This window comes from Phaseolus vulgaris, chromosome 3 (genome assembly GCF_000499845.2).
Source record: "Phaseolus vulgaris cultivar G19833 chromosome 3, P. vulgaris v2.0, whole genome shotgun sequence".
In the NCBI taxonomy this organism is placed as follows: Eukaryota; Viridiplantae; Streptophyta; class Magnoliopsida; order Fabales; family Fabaceae; genus Phaseolus; species Phaseolus vulgaris.
Window position 1 is genome coordinate 2,150,496 of NC_023757.2, and position 21,689 is coordinate 2,172,184.

General features: G+C 29.3%; 2 protein-coding genes across 2 annotated transcripts; both read left to right on the top strand.

Moving 5' to 3' along the window:
* The first annotated feature begins 4,940 nt into the window (after positions 1–4,940).
* Positions 4,941–6,679, top strand: LOC137806199 (heavy metal-associated isoprenylated plant protein 22-like). The gene is made up of 3 exons (XM_068606186.1): positions 4,941–5,165; positions 5,261–5,336; positions 6,125–6,679. The coding sequence occupies exons 1-3, from the start codon at positions 5,091–5,093 to the stop codon at positions 6,415–6,417; spliced, it is 444 nt and encodes a 147-aa protein (XP_068462287.1). The 5' UTR covers positions 4,941–5,090; the 3' UTR covers positions 6,418–6,679.
* A 9,153-nt stretch (positions 6,680–15,832) lies between these two features.
* LOC137806200 (uncharacterized) lies at positions 15,833–21,360 on the top strand. Its single transcript, XM_068606187.1, has 9 exons — positions 15,833–16,003; positions 16,102–16,236; positions 16,733–16,849; positions 17,050–17,178; positions 18,025–18,201; positions 18,541–18,681; positions 20,123–20,308; positions 20,501–20,572; positions 20,889–21,360. The coding sequence occupies exons 1-9, from the start codon at positions 15,902–15,904 to the stop codon at positions 21,033–21,035; spliced, it is 1,206 nt and encodes a 401-aa protein (XP_068462288.1). The 5' UTR covers positions 15,833–15,901; the 3' UTR covers positions 21,036–21,360.
* Positions 21,361–21,689: the final 329 nt, after the last annotated feature.

A 21,689-nucleotide genomic window follows, 5' to 3' on the forward strand; every position in this document is an offset into this window, starting at 1 on the left:
AACAAATTTTAACACTTGATTTTGAGACATTTTAAAATTTTGTTTATTAATGCTAGAATAAAAATTGTTTAATTTTTAAAGGGTTTTACGAGATTTGTATGTGCTGTGACACGTGCACCACAATAAAGTGTGCATGAAAACACATAATGTATCAAAATACTTAAAATAATTGGGCCAGTAGAAAGTATCTGTGAACAGTAGAGACTTTGTCGGTATTTGATAAGATAAATAAGTTATTTATTCATTTATTTGATTAATTTATAAGTTAGTTTGATTAAGATAAAAATGTTTTATAAGTATTTATAGTAATTCTTTTTATGAGTTTTTAGCTTATAAATTATAAGTTAGTTTAACTAGTTTGTAGTTTATTTAATTTTTTTATTATCTTTAATTTTATTGTATATATTATTACTTATTTTAATCTTATAAACATAATTAATTATTGTACTCATTCTAATTTTAGTATTTATTGGGCTTTTCTAATTTTTTTTATACATGGTACACACATTGTAAAAAAAATCAATATATAACAGTAGTTTAAATTTAGAAATTAAAAACTTTAAATTTCTGTAAAATAAATAAAAAATTAATACTTATTACATTAAACTCATTTAAATAAAATGACTTATTCAAATAAATAAATATATAAGTACCAAAAGTTTAATAAAAATTTAATTATTTGAAAAAAATTATAATTATAATTACATGATAATATTTTTTTAGAAATACATATTTCATTTATATAATAAAACTCATGTAGTTATTTCATTTTGTCTCATTTTACATTTACCAAGTAAACACTTCTAGTTTAATAAGTTAGCTTATCCACTTAAAACTTATTAATCGGAATTATCTTACCAACTAAAGTTTTGTCAAACAAACCTATATTTCAAAAGTTGACTAAACAAGTTAGAGTGAATGTATTGCCTTCGGTTTTTTGAAAAATATCCTTAATTTTAATTTTATAATAAGTATTTTTTTCATTTATTATTATTTCTACCTATATAATTTTTTTTAAAAAAAGTACCAAAATCTTGATCATACTATTTATGTTTAATTTTTTATATTTAATTAATTATGTTAAATTTTTTTCTTTACATGTTTTTTATTTTAGTTTTTTTTCCTGTTGAGTTTATAGGGGCTTATCTCTCTTTTGTGTGAATGTATATAGTTTTTACATGAAATAATATGATTTTTTTTTATTATATGGTTTTTTTCCTCCTCCACCTTTTTGTGTTCTCCCCTATTTTTCGTTTTATGGTATTAAAATTATTTAGCTCATTTTACTTTAATCCTAACAAGAATATGGGATCATTCTGGTCATACCACAATTAATCCTAGAAAATTATCATTCTTTAAGATATATAATGTGTTTTGCTTTTGAAGAACAAATTGAAATTTGTTAATGGTGAGATTGAACAATCATTATGGAACAATATTATGTTTGATGAATATTGTATGGTTATGGTTATTTCTTTGATAATGTATATTATTTAGAGTCATATTTATTATTCTTTATCATTTTTTTTTATCATTTTCTTATGATTCTCTTGTGATACTGTATAAGAAAACTAATACTTCAACTATTAAACTAGTACTACATTTAATTTTTTTTTATTCTATAATATTTCCTATCTTATATAATTTTTTTTTATTCTATAATATTTCCTATCTTATATAATTTAAACATAATAACTTTAATGAATAATATAATTTAATGAATATTTTTTTTATAAAATTACGGAAACTCATTTAAGAATGTGGAGGCCCACCTCTAGTTAGGAAAAATCAACAATTAGTTGCATTAATGTAAATTATTTATTTTCCTACTATTTGATTATAATATAAAAAATTTAATTATTTGTATTAGATTTATAGTTTTACATTAATTGATGAAGCATGAGTATGGATATTATGTAATGAAGTGTATGTACACAATCACATTCTCAAACATTACTAACTAAGTTGTGAAAAGATAATATATAAAGAAACATAATGTTCTGACAAGCTCTAATATTGAAGAGTTATGACATCGGTTATTTATGAACTTATTTGCCTTGAACAATTACTTGAATAATTGTAATATGTAGAGGTCACTTAAATGACAATCATGTGTGATAATCATACCTCTTCTTATATTAGTTCAAATATCATTTTTCATGAATTAATCAAACATATTGACATTGATTATCATCAAAAGATTGTATAAGGAGACATCAATGTATTTGTTAATTCAAATAATCAATTAATATATATTTTTCCTAAATCTTTAAAAAATACTTAGAATTTATTATATTTGTAATAAACTTGGTATATATATTATTTATATATATCAGTTTAAAAAAAAATTGAACGAAACATGCTTAACCCATAATTTTTATTATCACTACAAGAAAATGATGAAATAGAAACCAATTTTTAGAAACCAAAATAATTAGTTGCAATAGTAACTAAATTAGGGACCATTTTAGAAACTAAAACAAAAATTGGTTTCTAAATTAGTTTCTATTATTTTCTATTATTGTTAAATAGTTTCTAAATTGGTATCTAATTAACAACCAATGTTTTATCTACCAATTATTTAGTTTCTAAATTTAGTCTCTAAAACCTTGGTTGTTAATTAGAGACCAATTTAGAAACTATTTAACAATAATAAAAAATAATAGAAACTAATTTAGAAATCAATTTTTGTTTTAGTTTCTAAAATGGTCTCTAATTTAGTTATTATTGCAACTAATTATTTTGGTCTCTAAAAATTGATTTCTATTTCATATTTTATTGTAGTGTATTATATTATATTATTCTATTATTATTTCCAATAAATAAACAACTCTATATGTATACTTTACACCAGAAAAATTAATCATATATTTATTTTCTTTATCTTTAATAATATTTAAAGAAAATCACAGAAAAAAAACTTTTTTTTCTATCCTCCTTTATAAAAAAAAGTATAACTTCATGTAATACAATAGTTTAAAATTTAGATTTAAGATTCATCATAAGAAGTGGTGCGAAAAGTTATTTTTTACAAATTTTTTTTATAGATTTTATAAAAGTCTATTTATTTAAGTGAATTAAAAATTTAAATTTACAATGATTTAGATGTATATCTATTTTAGCAATATAGAATTATGATATAGAAGCAATAAATAAAAAAGTGGGAGACCCTAAATTTGAATTGTTGAATTATTGAGGTCCCTATTAGCTAGTTGTATAGGAGTGAGTGTAGGCAATCATAATTTAGAAGTTGACGTGATGGCTGAGTTGCAACCCATCACTGCCCAACTCTCACAACCTTATACTAACATTCAATACGAGGTCCATTGTTAACAACCTTGGTTTCATGGTTTGGTTTTATAATCATTACAATAAATATTGAATATAAAATGTTGCATGATCACAACTAACGATACGCGTAAGAACACTGTAAAATCAACCATACCAGAGAGGACAATGAAGCTGGATCTAGCTTTTTTTTGCTTCAATGGGATAAAATAATGATAATTCATACAATTTTTAAAATATATTTTTCGTTCCAATATTTTTATTTAAATGTTAACTTCCTGATTATTACCAAACTATTGGAATGAGTTTATATTTTTGTTTACATAATAATCAAATTTATTTGTTATATAAAAAGAAGTAAAGATTCTTTCCAATGATTTTTTTACTATAAATATTTTTTTAAAAAAATTTAGATTAAAAATAAAAAACAATTTTACTATAATATATAAAATAAAAATATATTTAATCTCTTTTATATTTTTTTTTTATGAATTGGAGGTATAACAAATGAAAATACATGAGGAGTGAATAAAGTACATTCAATTTTTCCAATTAATCCTAATTAAAAATATAATTAATCTTCAGTAATAAAATTTAGAGAATTATAATCTTGATCTGAATTTAGTATCATATTTAATACATTATTTTTTCCATGTTATTTAATTATGAATCTAAAATTTCATAATCATATATATATATATATATAAGGTATTGAACTTAATTTTGGTACATATTAAATAATTAAATCGATTTGTTTAGTTAACCTTTTTAATTTATAACTTTCCCTATTTACTATAATATACGAAATGAATGCTAGGGGTGACAATTTTTATCAGAACAGAATATAAGTTCATTTGATCAGTCTTTTCTTGTTGCTGATTAATTTGGTATTTTATGGTATGTTTAGTTAAAAAAAGGAAGAAAATATATGAAAAAATAAAGATTATTCGATTAAAAAGAAATAAAATGAAAACTATCTCTATGAGATTATCTGATTCAAAAATAAGTAAATAAATATTATTTAATTATTCTTCTTAATTAAAATTAATTTTATTTATTTATTATTGGAAAAAGGTTTAAGAAAACAACTTTTAAGTCTTCCATAATTATCATGAAACTACCTATGGTAAGAGAAAAATTAATTATACACTGCTCTTTAGAAACATTTTCAAGTTTTTGATAATCATGAAACTGCTACATATGTGATAATCTAAGAGAAACCGCGGTTTGAAATCTGATCCCTGTGACAGAGATGTGCAGAACATGATGATGTAGGACATAGTCATAAGAATAATAATAATAATAATGATAAAAGAAACCAAAGTTATGCAGATCAGAAACCAGACAACAGTTTCCATTTCTTAGTGCAAAAGAAACAGCTAATCCCATTATCATGGATCCTTCTCTGCATGTTTTTTGGTAGATGAAATTACAAGTTAGGGGTGTGAAACCATGGTAAAGTATGTGACAAACTTGTTCAAATATTAAAATATGATCATTAACTCAAATGGCCTAATGCTGCCAAATTACTGTGAAACTGAAATTGGAATACAGAGAATCCTGATTTGTACTGTGTTTGTGGGACAACATTAGTCTTATGTATGCATTATTTTATGCATTAAATTTCAGCATATTTGTGCACACACACCTTTGTTCTCTATATAAGGGAACCACTTCTTTATAGACCTATAAACTGGTACCTCAAAATCTGGTCCTAGACAAGAACATAGAATCCCTTGTTCCTCCTTCAACCTCTCTCTATAAGGACTATTTTTGCTTCTTTGTTGAGAGAAACCAAAGCCATGGGAGTTTTTGACTATATTTCAGATTTTTTCTCAGTGGCACCTACCACTGGAAAGAAACGCAAACCAATGCAGGTTTGCACCAGATTTTTATTGTGTTATATTATATATCATGGTGTGTCTAGTGTTAAAGAAAATTCTGATTTTCATGCTTCTCCTTTCTCTTCCAGACTGTAGAAATCAAAGTGAAAATGGACTGTGATGGCTGTGAAAGAAGAGTTAGAAATTCTGTCGTCCACATGAAAGGTGAACATCTGTGTCCATTTTATTCACACATCACGATTTGGTCACTTTTATAGCAAGAAATGGAAAACTAGACCAACTAATTTATTCTCTTTTTCTTTTACAACTTGAATTCTGTTTCATCTGACATGTTTTTCTTCATAAATTTGCAAAAGTTCTAACATGGCACTTTCTTTTCACCTCTCTTCTCTTTGTTTCATTATGCTTTCATCTCCTGATAGGGTGACTTTGTCAGATATAATGGAGTCATTTAATACAGTTCCAAAAGCTTTTTTGAAATTGAAGAAGGTCCTTTAATAATGATTCTGTTTCTTTAGTGAAAAAGTACAAGCTCTCATAAGAAAGAACATCAAAACCAAACTTTTTTTGGTTTTTTCATTCTTTTCTTGTTTCTCAACAATTCATGGCCTCAAGGTGGAATAGTAAATGCAAGCTGTTGGTAAACCTAACAGTGGTTACCCTGCTGTGGAGTTGTTGTGATGATCAAGTACAAGCCTGTACTTTTTTACTTGCCACCATTCTTGTCTAAAATTTCACAATTTGTTTTTCTTTTTGGATCATTTTACATTTGATCATATACTATATTAGATAACTAAAAGAGCCTTTCACTTTTTTTCAGATTGTTTTTTCAATATATATTTATAAATTGTTCTCATAATTAGTTAAAAAGAATCATTGTTGACCTTACCCTTTTGTTTTCTTATGATGTAATGGTGAAAAGATAACTTTTTTCTCCTTTATATGCAACACATGAGTAGAGGGTTGAAGTGAAAAAGTTTTGAACAATGCAGGTGTGAAGCAAGTAGAGGTGAACAGAAAGCAAAGCAAGGTAACAGTAACAGGTTATGTGGACAGAAACAGGGTCTTAAAGAAGGTTCAGAGCACAGGAAAAAGAGCAGATTTTTGGCCTTACATTCCCTACAACTTGGTGGCTTATCCTTATGTGGCACAGGCATATGACAAGAAGGCTCCATCAGGTTATGTGAAAAACTCTGTCCAAGCACTACCTGCTCCAAACTCACTGGATGAGAAACTCACCTCTCTCTTCAGTGATGAAAACCCCAATGCATGCTCAATCATGTAAAGCATCACAATAATGTACCATAAAACCTTTCAACTTAATAAGGGTTGCATCAGTTTTTGAACAAATAGGGTAAGAACCAGACTGTGAAACTGTTGCTGATGTAAGTTGTGTGTGTTTACAAATGGCTAGGCACCAAGTTTTGTTATTGAGATAGAAGAACGTGAGAGGACTGTTTTGTTTGATCATACTTCATGGTGTGAATTCCTTGTACAAACAAATTTTCTTGTTTTTTTTATGCTTAGAACTTGTTTATTAAGCACTACATAGGGTCTTTTCTAAGCTTACAGAATTCAGAAACTGGTATTATGCTTGATAGAAGATAATACCCTAATTTCTATTTGATCTGCAATCTCCAACACATCCCTTCACGTCAAGGTTACCAACTCGTGCGTGTGTGGAAATATATGTTAAAGATTGTTCAATAACGGTCTGATAGCAGATGACATGATAAATACAACAAAGTTAAGATAGACTTTAAATAACTCTGATACCATATTAAAAAGTGGACTTTGAACCTACTCAATTTCATAAAAACGCTTCTAAGATCAGGTTTGCACCCACTTATAAATAATGAAATATCATAATCTCTAATTTCATGGAATCTCCAACAATAATGTTTTTTTATTATTATAAAACAAGAAAAAAAAAACAGTATTGTGGTGACATTTGCTTATTTTTTGTAAACACTTTCATATATTCTCTTGGCACTGAGGAAAGTGTATTTGCTTTGCTTCCACCATGAAGAATAGGTGATGAACACAGACTCAACTTCACCCCATTTCAGTCACTGACAGTTGTACTAGATGACAATTCCAGAATAAAATTCCCTGGACCTTCTAAAGATATCAACTATACCAGATAATAAAAAAGTTTGCAGTATGAGACACCAATTCTATCCAACAAAAAAATTTTGATCAGCAAAGAATGAATTTGAATAAAAAATCATTGTTTTGGGTTTGCTCACTATTAATAATGGTAGCTGTTACATGTTACCACCACTCTCAAATTTGCAATCATTCACCAAGAAATGGCAAGATCTATTCACTGTGGTTCTTAGAAGTTGTAAAAAATAAAATGAGGTAATTGGATAAAAAAAAATTAAGAAATTTAAGATTTTAGAATTTTATAAAGATAATTAATTAATTTAAATTTGATTATTTCAGATTTCAAGTATTGAGATATATTAGATATTATATATAAAAGAAGAATTTGAGCCCACAACTTATTTTTTTCATTTCTATCACCACTCCAATCATGATATATATGTTATTTTAGATTTATTTAATGTAAAATTAGTTTATTTATATTCAAATTTCTTACTTTAATTTAAATATTCATCATAATTAATTTCAATTTTTATGTCATCTTTCAATAAAAAAAATTCAATTTATCCTAAATACAGAAAATTTATCATATAAAAAACTTAACTATATATTAAAAATATAAATTTCCTCAATTTTTCTCCTAAAAATGCATTCCAGTGTTATTCTCTAAATCAGAAACATAAATAGTAGATCAAATTATAAAATTACAATCAATACTGGTCTAAGTACAACTTTTTTATTGTGAATAAAAATAATAATTAGAAAGAATAATTTAATTAAAGATAGATTATTGGATAATAATTAATGATCTGCACTTCATAAATAGTTATTTCGAACGATGATTATCCAAAAAAAAAGTATATATATATATATATATATATATATATATATAAAGTGAAATCCTGATATAATACTTCAATGATTTAGACTGGAAAATTTAAAGTGAGAGTTTCACTTTTCTTGATTAAAAAACTTAAGATAAAATTATAAAAAGAAATGGGACATTATGGTAGAACATTTTCATGCAGTAATTTATTACATATTTTTTACTATTTTTCCATATAATTATAAGGAGGAAGCTGAGCTCATTATGATGATTGTTGAATGCAGATTTCACCCAGTTTTTTGGAGCCATTAATGTGGAAACTTCAACAATATTCAAGCTTTTGGAAAAGAATGGAATAATAGAATTTAAGTAACTTTAGTGAATATTTTAAGGTCCCTTGTGAAGAACATAGGTGGTCCCTAATAGAACTAGGGCAGGTGATAGAAGGAAAAATAACCACCACTTTCATTTCACATAAGAAAATAAATCTAATATATATATATATATATATATATATATATATATATATATATATTAGAAAAGTTATTTTTGGAAGAAAGAAAAACACATCACAACTATTTTTTTTAACTGAGAGAATGAAAGATGATTTAACTACCAATTATTTAGTTTCTAAATTTGGTAGAAAAATTTTAGTTGTTAATTAAATATCAATGTAAAATCCATTTAACAATAATAAAAACTAATTTAGATACTATTTTTTTTTAGTTTCTAAAATGGTTTCTAATTTAACTAATTATTTTAGTTTTTAAAAATTAATTTTTATTTCATGATTTTCTTGTAGTGATATTGTGAATAACAATCCACGAAAATCATTAAACCGAAACTAACTTTAAAGAAAACAAATAATTAATTACTATATTATATATCAATTTAAAAAATAATTTATAAATTTTATTAATAATAAAAACTACTTTAAATATCAATAACTTTTAAATCTATAAAATAGTATCTAATTTAGTCAATATATTAACTATTTATTTTTTATTTTTAAAATTAATTTTTATTAAAAGTAAAATACAAAAATATTTTTATATTATAGATATAAATGAATCAAATTACATTGATGTAACTTTTATTATTACATTGTTTATGTTATAATTATATATGTCAATATTAAAATTAAATAATGATAATAATAGTAATAGAGTGATAATAATTTATATTTTTTAAGGGTTTAGGGTTTATATATATATATATATATATATATATATATATATATTAAGTGAAATTTAATTAATACAAAAGATGTAAAGGGGGGTCCATTTCTTTAGACTTTATATTCCATATGATTAACTTGAAAAAAAAAAAGATGGAATATTATTTGGCACAGGATCCCATGGGATTAGAAAGAACCTGGAGAAAGCATTCTCTTCCCATTACTTCATTTTTCTTAGCAAGGAAGAAAGAGTTCTTTAGGAATTCTAGCTGCTCATTCCAATTTCACCATTATTTAACCATACAACTAAACAATAATTTAATTTAACTCATTCATCATCCATTTATATTATTATTTGAATCATATTTTTCTATATAATTATTTAATATTGTTGTAGATGGTAAATTATTATAGAAAGTGTAGTTATTGATGATGATATTAAAAGAAGGGTAAAAATTGATGGGAAAAATCTAGTTAAAATTATAAATTGAGGGGAGAGGAATCTTTTACAAGAAAAATAAAAAAAAGAAGATATTTTAAAAATTTTAAAAAGGAAGTTATATATGCAAAATTACTAGGAAGTTATAAAAGATGTTTTCATAAATTAATCTATATATAGATTTTCCTTTTCATAAAAGTAAAAAGTAATATAATATATTCAAAAATTTGTAAGGTCAACTTAGAAGACAAAATGAAGAAACATATTTATGGGTTTGCTCATCAATTTAATTAACTTCTTGTTTATATTTATGATTTATCCTTCTTAATTTATCTTTCCTTATTATTATATTTTGTTCACGATTAATTTACAATCTTGTAAATTACTTTTGCTTATGATATTTCACTTTGAATGTCACCAATTGTTCTTTTCACATTTTGAACTTTTAAATATTTGCTTGACATCATTACTGTTAATATTAAGAAGTATATTTTAAGTCTAACTCAATCTCATAAAATCGGTTTATAAGATGAGGTTTGCACTCACTTATATACTATGAAATTTTCTAATATCTAATCGATGTAGAATAACATATTATGGATGGTCCGATAATGACCCGTAAGCGGGTGGTATGATAAACCCAACAAACACTCGCTAGAATATTGTTTTGATTTTAATTCTTAATCATAAAAATTATTTTATAGCATTATTTTCTGCCATTAATCATGAATGAAATGTATATTACTTCACATCTTAAAAATTAAACACTTTTTTTTAAATAATCTCCATCGATTCAAATGATAGACTTGGTTTGCACAAAATTTCTGAAAAATTCTCCTGGAATAGTTTTTTCCTGAAATTCCACTCAAGAATCTCCACTGAATTTGGGACAAAACGCGACAGGTTTCAGGTCAAACGGATGAGTATTCGCCCACGAAAAAAATCAAACAGCTTCACACACAAACGAACCTTCCTTTCAGCCCTGATATTGATGAATAAAAAATTTATTGCCAATCTTATGGGAGGAATATGGGGCTCAAATCACAGCCAAAACTCAATTGACACAGTGACGAATGTCTGGTAAAAATTTCAGACCAAAATACCCAAGGAGTAAGGCGTAGTAAGTCCCAGACCGAGAGTGAACAAAACTGGTTTTCCGAAAACAAAACGTCCCGGCTTTTCTTCCCCGTATCTTCTTTTTGTGATTTGTTTATGGATGTGCCTCCTTACCTGGGTGCAAACAACATATGAAAGTACTTGTGTGAATTTTTTCAGTGCAATATGGACCCAGAATGAAATTGCAGAAATTAGGCCAAAATTTCACAAGTTTTGGTAGAGGATAACCTTGGTTTGCACAAAATTTCTGAAAAATTCTCTCGGAATAGTTTTTTTCCTGAAATTCCACCCAAGAATCTCCACTGAATTTGGGACAAAACGCGACAAGTTTCAGGTCAAACGGATGGGTATTCGCCCAAGAAAAAAATCAAACAGCTTCACACACAAACGAACCTTCCTTTCAGCCTTGACAGTGATGAATAAAAAATTTATTACCAATCTTGTGGGACGAATCTGGGGCTCAAATCTCAACCAAAACTCAATAGACACAATGACAAATGTCTGGTAAAAATTTCAGACCAACCGAAATACCCAAGGAGTAAGGCGTAGTAAGTCCCAAACAGAGAGTGAACAAAATTGGTTTTCCGAAAAGAAAACGTCCTGACTTTTCTTCCCCGTATCTTCATTTTGTGATTTGTTTATGGACATGCCTCCTAACCTGGGTGCAAACAAGACATCAAAGTACTTGTGTGAATTTTTTCAGCGCAATACGGACCCGGAATGAAATTGCAGAAATTAGGCTGAAATTTCACAGGTCCCTTGGTTTGCACAAAATTTCGGAAAAATTCTCCGGGAATAGTTTTTTCCTGAAACTCCAACCAAGAATCTCCACTAAATTTGGGACAAAACGCGACAGGTTTCAGGTCAAACGAATGAGTATTCGCCAACAAAAAAAATCAAACAACTTCACACACAAACGAATCTTCCTTTCAGCCCTGGTAGTGATGAATAAACAATTTATTGCCAATCTTGTGGGATGAATCTGGGGCTCAAATCTCAGCCAAAACTCAATAGACACAGTGACGAATGTCTGGTAAAAATTTCAGACAAAATTCCCAAGGAGTAAGGCGTAGTAAGTCCCAGACCGAGAGTGAACAAAACTGGTTTTCCGAAAACAAAACGTCCTGGCTTTTCTTCCCCGTATCTTCTTTTTGTGATTTGTTTATGGACGTGCCTCCTTACCTGGGTGCAAACAACATATGAAAGTACTTGTGTGAATTTTTTCAGCGCATTACGGACCCGAAATGAAATTGCTGAAATTAGGCCAGAATTTCAGAAGTTTCGGTAGAGGATAGCCTTGGTTTGCACAAAATTTCTGAAAAATTCTTCTGAAATAGTTTTTTCCTGAAATTCCACCCAAGAATCTCCACTCTATGTGGGACTAAACGCGACAGGTTTCAGAAGTTTCGGTAGAGGATAGTCTTGGTTTGCACAAAATTTCTGAAAAATTCTCTCGGAATAGTTTTTTGCTGAAATTCCACCCAAGAATATCCACTGAATTTGGGACAAAATGCGACAGGTTTCAGATCAAACGGATGAGTATTCGCCCACGAAAAAAATCAAACAGCTTCACACACAAACGAACTTTCCTTTTAGCTTTGGCAGTGACGAATAAAAAATTTATTGCAATATTGTGTGACGAATCTGAGGCTCAAATCTCCAAAACTCAATAGACACAGTGACGAATGTCTGGTAAAAATATCAGACCAAAATACCCAAGGAGTAAGGCGTAGTAAGTCCCAGACCGAGAGTGAACAAAACTGGTTTTCTGAAAAAAAAACGTCCTGGCTATTGTTCCCCGTATCTTCTTTTTGTGATTTGTTTATGGACGTGCCTCCATACCTGGGTGCAAAAACATATGAAAGTACTTGTGTGGATTTTTTCAGCGCAATACGGACCCGGAATGAAATTGCAGAAATTAGGGCGAAATTTCACAAGTTTCGGTAGAAGATAGCCTTGGTTTGCACAAAATTTCTGAAAAATTCTCCCGGAATAGTTTCTTCCTGAAATTTCACCCAAGAATCTCCACTGAATTTGGGACAAAACGCGACAGGTTTCAGGTCAAACGAATGAGTATTCGCCAACGAAAAAAATCAAACAACTTCACACACAAACGAATCTTCCTTTCAGCCCTGGTAGTGATGAATAAAAAATTTATTGCCAATCTTGTGGGATGAATCTGGGGCTCAAATCTCAGCCAAAACTCAATAGACACAGTGACGAATGTCTGGTAAAAATTTCAGACAAAATTCCCAAGGAGTAAGGCGTAGTAAGTCCCAGACCGAGAGTGAACAAAACTGGTTTTCCGAAAACAAAACGTCCTGGCTTTTCTTCCCCGTATCTTCTTTTTGTGATTTGTTTATGGACGTGCCTCCTTACCTGGGTGCAAACAACATATGAAAGCACTTGTGTGAATTTTTTCAGCGCAATACGGACCCGGAATGAAATTGCAGAAATTAGGGCGAAATTTTACAAGTTTCGGTAGAGGATAGCTTTGGTTTGCACAAAATTTATGAAAAATTCTCCCAAAAATAGTTTTTTCTTGAAATTCCACCCAAGAATCTCCACTGAATTTGGGACAAAATGCGACAGGTTTCAGGTCAAACGAATGAGTATTCGCCCACGAAAAAAATCAAACAACTTCACACACAAACGAACCTTCCTTTCAGCCCTGACAGTGACGAATAAAAAATTTATTGTCAATCTTGTGGGATGAATCTGGGGCTCAAATCTCATCCAAAACTCAATAGACACAGTGACGAATGTCTGGTAAAAATTTCAGACCAAAATACCTAAGGAGTAAGGCGTAGTAAGTACAAGACCGAAAATGAACAAAACTATATTTTTTTTTTTACATCTATAATTTTATTCAATGTATTTAAATGGAATATCTTCATAGATAGCAAGCTTAAATAAAATAAAATAAAAATCATAATTTTTTTTTATTTAAAATAATTCACTTCTAATTATTAAATTTTATTGAAAATAAACTTGCATGCTTTTTTTATCGAAAATTTGCATGCTTAATGAGAGTCATCTTTTATTTATATAAAATGCGTGGTTTAATTATTTCTAAGTGTGTTAAATTTAATGTTTTATATGTAGTGTGTTATGTGTGATGGTTTAAGTGACTTCTCAGTTTATAATTGACAATAATTTGGGAGAGGATATTCTCTTTTAAGAAACTACATTCTAAGTCTTTTAAGAACTCAAATTGTTTTCTTCTTTGTTTGCCAACAACACATAATTTAGTAAGAAAGTCAATCCTGTGTCATTATACCAACGATCTCAAATAAAAATAATGTATAAGGGTTTGTTTTGTATTTGTTGTTCATCAACAATATAATGCTAAATACATTCACTAATTTCATTAAATCATTGTGTGTCCAAAAAGAATTTGTAACAATTCATGATGTCTCGCCATACTTATTTCAGTGAATATACATGTCATGCTCCAACAACATTATTAATTGTTGCATTTCCACTTTTGGTAATCTTCGTGATCTCTAATGTACATGTCTTCCATTGTACACTCATAGTGGTGATATTGTTCTCTTTTACGGTTAGTAAAATATTTGTAGGTTTCACTAAACTCTTAATCGTGTCAACCATCATGAATTGCTCATTATGTTTTAATTTGTCAACATATGGATGACCTACTAATATATAACTAGGTCATGATTATGATTTCTACATATTAACTGCACAATCAACCATCATCTACTTCGTACTGGTTTACCACACCATTTAAATGAATAATCACATTTCCTTGTTCTAGTAATAACAAAGAATTGTAAATCCTTTATGTAATTCCTAAATTTGTCACCCTTTTCACAACCTAACAACACATATCTCCCTTCCTTGTTACGTATTTTTTGTACTAGATTTCAGTATCACCATCACAAATCCAAATTTAAATGTTATCCCATGGACCCATTCAAGTAAGTTGTCTCGTATTTTGAATACATGTATAAATACATTACAATATCAACATATTGTCACATTTGTCAGACAAATAATAACATATTTTACTAATCTAATCTCTTGTGAAAACTCCAACACAATCCCCTTTAACTAATTCATCTTGACCCAAATTTCACGATAACAAAATTTTTATTCATCAGATAACATATCACTTTGATCTATATTTTACTCTAAAATTCTGAATCCATTTATGCAAAAGGATAATCAACATTATTACTTTCAATCACATAAATCATTTCAAGCCACAAATTTCACCTTCCATATTATGTGATTCAAAAGTGAAAATTGTATTCCACATTTTATTATTCAGAATACTATTTTCAAGTTTCAAATTATCCCGTCTAAAATTTAAATTTATATTTTAAATTGTATAATATAAAATACTATTTTCAAGTTTTGAATTATAAAAAAAAGACAATAAATTTACATATTCTCTTAAGTATTACTAAATTCAATATGGTGTCAAAAGTTCTAAAAAAAACTTTAAAAGATTTTTAAATTGTATAATCCAAAAAAAAATATCATAGACTCATTTGTATTTTGAAAAAAAAGCATTCCTCAAATAAATTACCTACTTGAAGTTTTATAAAATCTTAATCTTCAACTAATTCTTGTCTATCCAAAAAAGTGATCGGTTCGATGAAGAAAAAACATGAAAAATGACAATACATTGACAATCTACAATTTTTATACAATCACATTCTAACTTTTAATATTATTATTTTAATATTTTTACATATTATTTAATTACAAATTTATCTTTTATTATATATATTTATTTCTAAATTTATTAGAGAGTTGTATCTTGACTTATCAAATCATCATTTTCCAAACATGAAAACTTGATACACATATAAGCCACAAAAGACAAGATGTGAAGTTTGAAAAATTAGAGTATAGGAAGAAATTATTAGTTAAAATAGAAATTTGCTAGAAGAAGGACTTAAATGTAAAGCCTTTACTATCCCAAAAATAAGACTTAGCCTTTTTGTTAATTTTGGTAAAATTATACCAAATTTTGTAAATAAGAAAGAAATTGCATGATTAGTGTAAACAAAAAACACTGAATTCACACTCAGAACATTTCACAAACAGTTTGTGGTGTTGAGTGTGGTGAAATGGCACTCACTCTCACCCTTTCAACTCTCTCTCCGTCTCTCACTCGACGCTGCAACCCCAAACCAACGCTTTCATGCTCTCTCTCTTCTCAACCTTTCAAGGTCTCTCTCTCTCTCTCTCTCTCTCTTCTGCTTTTCTGTTGCTTCAAATGAATTGATAAATAATAATCAGTGTGGTGTGGTGTTTGGGAATGATGCAGTGCAAGAGAGAGTACACCACCGTCATGATAGTGCCGACGGGGATTGCCGCCGCCATTGGAGGTTACGCCGGTGACGCTTTGCCTGTGGCTCGCGCTCTCTCCTCCGTCGTCGATTGCCTTATCTCTCACCCTAACGTAACCCATTCTCTCTCTCTCTTCGTTCCACTTATTTTATCTATAACATTCATACAAAAAAAAAAAAATCATTTTTTACTATTTTATCCTTCAACTAATTTTACCATTCTACACTTTTATTTTTGTATAAGGTTAGTTTAGTTGCATGTTTAGTTCTCTGATTATTCTAAATTAATGCATTCTAGTTCACTTTAATCGGAAAATTTAAAAATTACACCTTCTCAACATTTTCTGGTAAAAATTACATGACACATAAACAATAACTATAATTATTTAGTTAAAAATAATAATTAAATGATCAACTGAGAAATTAATTTTTTTATAAGAATTCAAATTCTACATTTAACAAAATTAGAATTAAGAAAAATAAATAAATATGGATGGATATGTAGATAAGGAACACAATCATACCCTCTTCACTGTACTTGTTAAAAGTTAAAGAAAAACAACTATTGTTAAGGGAAAAATGCTGAGTGCATAAGATTAAAATTTTCAGGTGCTTAATGCTGCAATGCTATACTGGCCGATGCCTAATGCATTATATGTTGAAGGTTATGCTCTTGACCGTTTTGCAGAAGGGTCATGGGCGTTACAGCCCGTTCATCAAAACAGGGTATGACTCAAACATATGTATATTCTTCTTCTTTTTTTCTTTGATACTGGAGGAAAGAAAGAGATTTGTACATTCTGAATTTGCTGCATCAATGACTAGTTTATGTCATGCAGTGTGTGCTGAACCTTACATGTTACTTTCTTAGTCATGCTATTTAATTCCATTTAAAAGTATGTACCTAGTTTTATCTTGTGAAGCAGGTGGGATTAGTTCTTGATGCAGGAATAGAGGAGGAACTCCGGGTTCGCCAGTTACAAGTAGCTGATGCTGTAAGGGCGTCCCTTGGATTACCTGTCGTGGAATATACTGTCACAGACACTCCGTTGAAGGTAATAAATCATCTTGTATTAACTATCATAATGAAAAATAAACCATCCATTAAACGAGTTGAATGCTGTCACATGATGTTTGTAGCCGACCTCACCTAGTGAGACAAGGCTCTTGCTGTAGTGAAACTTAAGCTATTCTGTGTTTTCTGTCAATTTTCCATTCACTAGACTTGTGTTTGCTGATAAAGTCTCAACAGTTTGGACTGAGTGACTTATAATTTGGTTCTTCAGCCAAAGGTTTTTTTACAATAAGAGATGCATGTGAGTGCTGTTGATCTTTTGGGGCATCTTGAAGTCATAAAAAGCATGTGATGTTCCACAAAAAATAATTTTCCATTTTGCTAGATTTTTTTTTTAATTTAATCAAGCTTGTCTGCGTGACAATTGCTTTTTTTTGGGTCTGGAAAGGATGGAACTTTTGGTGGTAGGATAAATTCTATGCAAATCAAAGTTATGGAATCTGTAGTTGTGAACATTTGACAAGGTATTCTATGTTGTGCACTAGAAAGAAAAAAGTAACATAACAGTTTTAACTGGAGGAAACCATGCCATTTAACTTGTTGTTGTATGTGTTATATTTCTATATCTCAATTTTTTCTGGTCTAATTAAAATTGGAACACTTTTGACTCTTTTCAGAATGTCTTCAAAGGTATATGTAATTATTCTCGCCTTTCAGACTTGGTTATTTTTTAATCTGGAGGTAGAATCTTTATCCATGCTTAGTCTATAATTTCAAGCATCTATTATCGTGATCTGGAGCTATATAAAATACCTAGCCAAAGTTAGAGTGAGCTTATCATCCAATTTAATGCCTGAATCTGACTTGCATAGCATCAAATTTACAGGTAGAGAAGTGGGTTGATCCAAAAACTGGCCAATCAACTGGGAGGATTAAGCACCCTGATTCTTTATCTAGAGCTGTGAATACTTTAGTAAAGAGGTCAAAAGTGAATGCCATTGCTGTTGTTGGGCGTTTCCCAGATGATGAAATTGATGATGTAGATGACTATCGGCTGGGAATGGTATGGCAATAAATCTAGAAGAATATAATTTGATTAATTGTACAAGTTCTGTAAGATTAAAAGAAGTCCTGTCATGAATGGGGTTGTTTCTTTTCTTGGTTCTTTCATATTCACCATATCTGTGATATTTGTTCTTGAAATGTAACCAGACGTTAAAAGATTCTGTCTGCATCTTATGACTGTCCTCTAAATTCCAACGAGTATTTGTTCTTTTTTTCCTTAATTTTTCTTTTGAACATTCCTCAGTCATTCCTTTGTATGGTCAGCAGTTCCAGGAATGAATCTTGTATTTGGTTACTGACACAGTGACACTTCCTTCCCCATTTTTACCTTGGTTAGGGGATAGACCTATTAGCAGGAGTTGAGGCAGTTATAAGTCATCAAGTAGTGAAGGAGTTCCAAATTCCTTGTGCACACGCTCCTGCAATGTCTCCACTTCCGATGAGCCTATCTCTTAGCCCGAAATCAGCTGCTGAGGAGGTGGGTAAACGCTAAATAACAAATCATTTGACATTTGTTTCAACTATATTAGAATGGTGTAGTGAAGGTTAAAGTAACTGTTAGGTTAAAGTATCGTGTCAAAATCATTCATCTATGAATTATAATTTTAGTTATTACTTTGAACTGTCTTTTTCTCTTATCCAAGTTCAGTAACTCAAAACTTATAATTTCTTAAGAGTATGATTGATTATTTTACTGACTAAGTAGGGATGCCTCATGTTAAATTTGGTATTCATATGATAAATTTTCTGAAGCTAGTGTTGTAATACATTTTTTTCATTAGTTAAGATAAACTGATATCTTATAGTTTAGTGTATATTTTAATTAAATTCAACATGTGTGTGTAGTGTAGATTTGGTAAATGGGGATGATAATCATACCAAAGCAAATAGTATTTAAGATTTCTAGGGATTAGGTTCTTAGTTGAGCATTAACAGTTTCAGTAATTTTGTTAGTTATCTATGTCTGCACTGTGTGCTGATGAGAGATGACAACTAAGAATCAGAAGTCTATATCTTAAACATATCTTACTGGTCCCCCGTGTACTGTGTAGGTGGACCTCGCACGTAGTTTGTGCTTTCTGACAAAAGTTTCTAGCATTTTAGGATGAATTTATTTTCCACCTTTCAATGATTCGTTTTGCATCTTTCTTCCTTCACAAATCGGTCGTATGTATGTCTTGTGTGTGTTTGTATGAGTGTACACATTAATTACTGATAAATGTTACTTAAAACTCTGAAAACTGATGAAAACTCGAGGCTGTATAATAAAACTAGTAGGAAGAAGGTAGTTTACGTAGTTCAGAATTTTGTATGTTTGTTGACTGTGAAGGTGTTGGAAATCGTTAAGCCCTCATCTGCTTTATTGAAGTTGTTTTGAAATCTATCTATCCCAAAGTAGCATTTTTAAAAATTTCAGTAAAGATGAATTTAAAATTGTCTTATTTTATACTGTATCAATAGGAATTTGAAACTTTGGTTCCAAGAAAAGGAAAATACTGTTATAAAATGAAGACCCCCTTGCTTTTTTCAAACATGGACACAAAATTAACAACTAAGTCGCCTCTTACTATTATTAATACGGTGCAAGTTTGGGTAAATGGATTAGACTTGCTCAAAAACCAATTTTTAGTTAGATAAAGCCATTTTGAGTAAGGTTGCTATAAAGTTTGTACTGTTCACACTAAACTATTCCTCATTCTTCCCCTGCCCTTTTTTCCTGGACTTTTTTCCTTGTCACTCATTTTCAAGATTGATGTGTTCATTAAATGAATGAAAGTTTAACATTTCTACTAGATGCTTTTTAACATTTCTTGTATTAAATTGTTAAGACGATTTTGTTCTCATTATAAATGGGGATTTCTCATTCTGCACATTTGATGGATAATAGTTCTTGTGGATAACTTGCTCTTGTCAAGTAGATTGGGTACACCTTCCTACCATGTGTGCTTGCTGGCCTAAGTAATGCTCCACAATACTTGGCCATGGACTCCAAATCCTTGGAAAAAGGGTGCATATTGGCAAATGATGTGGATTCCGTAATCCTTCCCAAAGATGCTTGCGGAGGCGATGCATGTCTTGCTTTTGCTAGAAATAAAAGCAAAAAGGTATACATACAAACATATTAGCTTTTTTTCCTTATTTTTATTTTTTGGTTTGATCAATCATATTAGCAAAAACAACAATTATCTCCTTATGGTATTTTAGCTTTCATCCGCTCAGCAAATCAAACTGTCTAACCAGAAATTTTGATGACACCATTATTTCATTATACATGACGGTGTATAATTTTCTTGTAGCCACTTATAATAACTGTGGAAGAAAATGAAACCGTTCTTGATGATACTGCAGATAAATTTGGTCTTGAAGTGGTACGTGATTTTTATTCTGTAAATTTGTTATTTTAGAAGATGTGAATAAAATTTAGGATCTTTATCTGCTTCAATCAAAATTCTGGAGAAATCAATTGACAAAAAATCTAGTTATTATATTTAAAATTTGCTCACCAAAGAATAAAATGGGTTTTGACAAAAGTTAAAATAGATAGATCATAAGAAGACAAGTAAAATAATAACTTGTCCGTTTTTGGCCCCTAAAATTCAGTGTAGGCACCATCTAGACAGTCCATTTTTCTTCTGTTACAATTGAAATGAGAACTTTTTGGTTGATAAAATTATCATTCGGCAGCTGCATGTATCAAATTATTGGGAGGCCATTGGAGTTATTGCAGCTCACAAGGCAGGGATAGATCCATTTTCACTCAGACGTGATAAAATTCTCAATATCGGGTGCAGTTCCTTTAAGGCTGTCAATGGTCACACAATTCCAAGATAAAGAGTCGTTTCCTGAATTAACATTTGGTCTAGTTCACAGGTATCTCTTATGAGACACAATTTTGTTCGAATCAATAGACTTATAAGTTTATAACCATTCACAATATAATTCACGGCTAGCATTCCCAATGAAGATATTTTCCTGATTAACATTGGAGAGTTAATGATAATGTATTGTTATTGTTATTAATCACTGGAGGCAATAGTGTATTTGGATTCTCAAATAGCCAAATATGTACTTGATTCACATATTTGGGTCCATATAATTTACCTATCAATCAGTGTACTTAAAAGTTTGGTTTCAGTGCTTATAGCTTTGTTTTTTAGGATTTCATCCAATAGTTTCTTTTTGTTTAAACATTTTTGTTCCTTATGTGTTTCAATGGTAGTCTCTTTCAACAGTACATGTGGTGACAAATTGCTGGTGTTAATGACCAAAATGCACACTATATACCTGAATTGGTTTAATGACTGGTTTAGCACTCACTACATCTGATTTAAGACATTTATTTGGGTCTCTAAAATGTTTAGGCTTGAAACAATTTGTTAAACTTGAAACAATTCAAAGCTTTAACAGAAGGTAGATTATATATTATCTAGTCATTCTTGTCAAGCTGCTAAAGGTTTCTCTTTCCATGTGAAAATTAGTGACTCA

Excerpts from the sequence above, each read along its gene's own strand:
- LOC137806199 (XM_068606186.1), top strand. The coding sequence starts at position 5,091 with ATGGGAGTTTTTGACTATATTTCAGATTTTTTCTCAGTGGCACCTACC. Across the intron at positions 5,166-5,260 it reads AGAAACGCAAACCAATGCAG|ACTGTAGAAATCAAAGTGAA; the intron begins GTTTGCACCAGA and ends TTTCTCTTCCAG. Across the intron at positions 5,337-6,124 it reads TTCTGTCGTCCACATGAAAG|GTGTGAAGCAAGTAGAGGTG; the intron begins GTGAACATCTGT and ends TGAACAATGCAG.
- LOC137806200 (XM_068606187.1), top strand. The coding sequence starts at position 15,902 with ATGGCACTCACTCTCACCCTTTCAACTCTCTCTCCGTCTCTCACTCGA. Across the intron at positions 17,179-18,024 it reads TCACAGACACTCCGTTGAAG|GTAGAGAAGTGGGTTGATCC; the intron begins GTAATAAATCAT and ends TCAAATTTACAG. Across the intron at positions 20,309-20,500 it reads CTAGAAATAAAAGCAAAAAG|CCACTTATAATAACTGTGGA; the intron begins GTATACATACAA and ends ATTTTCTTGTAG.